Genomic DNA, 3,123 nt, shown 5'->3' with positions numbered 1-3,123 from the left:
TATCTATCCTATATCTATCTATCTCTCTTTTTTTCTTCTTCATAGACTGCAGTGTGGCTACTTTGTCACCTTCTATATCTCGTGGCTCTCCCTCCCGTTGTCCGCCATAGTCTGAAGATCATTAGACATAACTCGATTCTCATCTTAAGAGCCTACCGACTACGACGCCTATCGCCACTCCAGCACCTACACACACGATTCTTATTCGTAAGAGCTACGAGGAAAAGCCCCTACGAGATCCACCACGACTACTAAAGGCTAGCTGGCACTACTAGAAAGGCTGTGTGGCGAGACAGGAGATGAGGAGTGATGTAGGTTCGATGCCTTCGTCTCCTCCTTATCTAAATTAGCAGGGTGAAGAGTCTAGTTGTTGTACTGTGCGCTTTTCTTTCTCTTAATCACTTTGAGAAAAGCCTACGACTACTAAGGATAATAGTCAGTCAGTCAGTCGATTCTTCTCGCGGTCCCATCATAGTGAGAGATGCAAAGAAAAGAACAAAGAGGAACCATTCAACTCTATGAACCACTCTAGATGTATATATGTGTGTGTATAAGCTACATATACTTGCTCTGATATCCATATATATATATATATGTGCATATAGATCCCGGGGGGGTGTATTTATCGTCTATCTAGACATGCCCGACGTATGCGAGCTACCGTGTGACGTGAAAGGGGTGTGCTTTTCTTTTTTCTCTTACTCCAACCTTTCTCCAGAGCTCTTGAGCTAAACGTACAGCCATTTCTCTCTATGTGTATAGATACATATCTCCCTCTCTCCCCAGGGTTCCTTTCTTCCATATATTGCACTGTCTGATAGGAGCGACAGACCTCTCTCCTTTCTTACTGGAGCTCTTCCTCCTCTTTCTCCTCCTATTCTTACTACTACTATTGTCACTACTGCAGCTTAAAACGCGTGATACACCCGTCCCTCTCCACGACTCCTTCGCATAGAAGTGACTTAGATTAGCACATTTTGATTAAGATATCTGTGTGTTCATCTTCGTTCTTTTTGGGAGGAACTTCATTCTCTTCGAGCCTCTTCCTTTCTTTTTCTTCCACCTACCTTACCTATGCCTTCCCCGGGACATACTGCTCCTATTCCTACTCTTTCTTACTACTACTACTGCTACTACTCTCCCTTCTATTACTCCTCCCCTACCGCCGTTGCTGAACATACGACTACTACTAGTAGGGGGGATGACAAGGAAAGAGAGACACCGACTAAGAATTGGGATCGATTGATTCTGGAGGAGACACGAGACGAGACATGGGTGCTGCAGAGAGTTGTTTGTCTCTTTCTTTTCTTTCTTGGTGCTACTTGTGAAGTGTTCCTCTTGCTCTTGCTGTCTGCTCTATTCGATAGGCACTGGTCATTCGGTGATTCTGTAGATACACCACTTCTTTTTTCTCCACTTCCTCTTCTTCTTGTTTGCTTATTCAGGAGAAAAGGGAGTTGCTGTTGATGTATCGATCAACATACGTACAAATACACAAAGAAAAGAAAGAAAAAGCGAAGAGGAAAAGAAGAAGAGAAAGAGCAGCTTCTTTCTTTTCCTCCTCTTCTTGTTCCCGAATGACTAAGGCTAAAAGAACAGAAAGAATGAAGAGGACACTATGGTTATGATGTACATGTTAAAGAAATGAAAAGAGAGGAATCAACGGATCTTCTCTGGTGTACATACAGGACAACTACATACCATACACTAGAAAAGATATAAAAAAAAGATATCGAACAGACTCATTTATATCCATAGCTATCTATACATCTCCCTCTCTCAACATATATATATATATAGAGAGAGAGAGATTTCTGTATATATATATATACAGAAATCTCTATCTCTATCTTTACGAACAAGATCTGTATGCACCATTCCCACCCCTTCCACAACTAAAAGCAGAAGATCTATCCTCTATCTATAGCGACAACTTTCATAGATTACATTTCTATCTATCGAAACTTTCTTTCTCTGTACTGTATATGGTGTGTCTATCCACCTCGAAGACAGATAGGAAGAGATGGAAAAGAAAGATAGATAGAGGTCGAAATCGAACGAAGAAAGAAGAATGACATAACAGTAAGACGATCAACTCTCATCCAAATGATACATATCTCTGTCTCTCTCTCTCTCTTTCTCTCTCTTCTCTTCTCTCACTTTCCTTCTTTTCCTTTCTTCCTTTCCGTGTCTTGGGAGGTCGAAGAAGAAAATAAAAAGAAAGAAAGCAAGAGAAAAAGAAAAGAAGAAGAGAGAAAGATTTCCATCTCCCACAGGATGACGACAGCTTCATTCATTCATTCAGCAATGTAGAAGAAGGAGAGGAGGAAAAGGAAAAGGAGGAGGAGAGCTCCCAGTACCAATCTGAGACCTTCTCTCGACTTCTTCTTAAGGAAAGAAAGAAAGAGAGGCACACAAGAGATGAACGGAGACGAGACCTTCCCTTCCTTCTAGAGAGAGAAGAAAGAAAACGATGAGAAAAGGGGACGCAAACACGAGAAATCCAACTCTTACCTACACCCCATCCAAACACACGCCATTCTCTCTCTCTCTCTCTCTATATATATATATATATGTGTGTACATGCATATATCTTTATAGCTCACTATATAGATGATAGATAGGAAGCATATGTGTGTCTCTCTCTCTACACAGTCTCGCAAACAGTTCCATTTGGAGAGACAAGAAAATGTCTATTGTATCTTTCCCTCTCCCTCTCTTTCTCTCTCTCTCTGTCGTTCTCTCTCTCTCTGTCGTTCTCTCTCTCTCGTGAAATCTCGACGACAGTTACGGGAGAGAGGGAGAACCCTCACGCCTAGACAAGACTGTAGAAAAGAAAAGAGGTTCATAAACCTCTTCTTCAAGGAAAGAAAGAAAGAAAGAAGATAAGGAAAGAAGTGAAACCCCTCCAGACCCCTTTCCATCTTTATCGACCCATCCCTGATAGACCAAGAATCTTGCTTCCTTCTTCCTCTTCTTCTCTTCTTCTTTCTTTCTCTCTCTCATCTCTCTTTTTCTTCTTTCTCATCCTTCTTCTCTGTTGTGTGTCTCTGTCTCTCCTCGGCTCCTCCTCCTCCTACTCTCACTCTCCCAAGATTCATAGACATAGACAAAATATCTCCG

The 3,123-nt window shown here is 41.7% G+C and overlaps 2 protein-coding genes across 2 annotated transcripts; one reads left to right on the top strand and one right to left on the bottom strand.

The window, feature by feature from the left end:
• Positions 1 to 23: 23 nt before the first annotated feature.
• On the top strand, positions 24 to 667 carry CSUI_008502 (uncharacterized protein; the record flags this gene model as incomplete). The annotated part of the gene is made up of 1 exon (XM_068068633.1): positions 24 to 667. A coding segment is annotated over exon 1 (126 nt), but the record flags the coding sequence as incomplete, so codon positions are not given.
• Positions 668 to 1,844: 1,177 nt separating this feature from the next.
• CSUI_008500 (uncharacterized protein) lies at positions 1,845 to 3,087 on the bottom strand. The gene has a single exon (XM_068068632.1). The coding sequence runs from the start codon at positions 2,922 to 2,924 to the stop codon at positions 2,694 to 2,696; it is 231 nt and encodes a 76-aa protein (XP_067919394.1). The 5' UTR covers positions 2,925 to 3,087; the 3' UTR covers positions 1,845 to 2,693.
• Positions 3,088 to 3,123: the final 36 nt, after the last annotated feature.

Source organism: Cystoisospora suis (genome assembly GCF_002600585.1).
Source record: "Cystoisospora suis strain Wien I chromosome Unknown contig_4762, whole genome shotgun sequence".
NCBI classification, from domain to species: Eukaryota; Apicomplexa; class Conoidasida; order Eucoccidiorida; family Sarcocystidae; genus Cystoisospora; species Cystoisospora suis.
The sequence above is the reverse complement of the archived record's forward strand: the minus strand, read 5'-3'. Positions and strand labels throughout refer to the sequence as shown.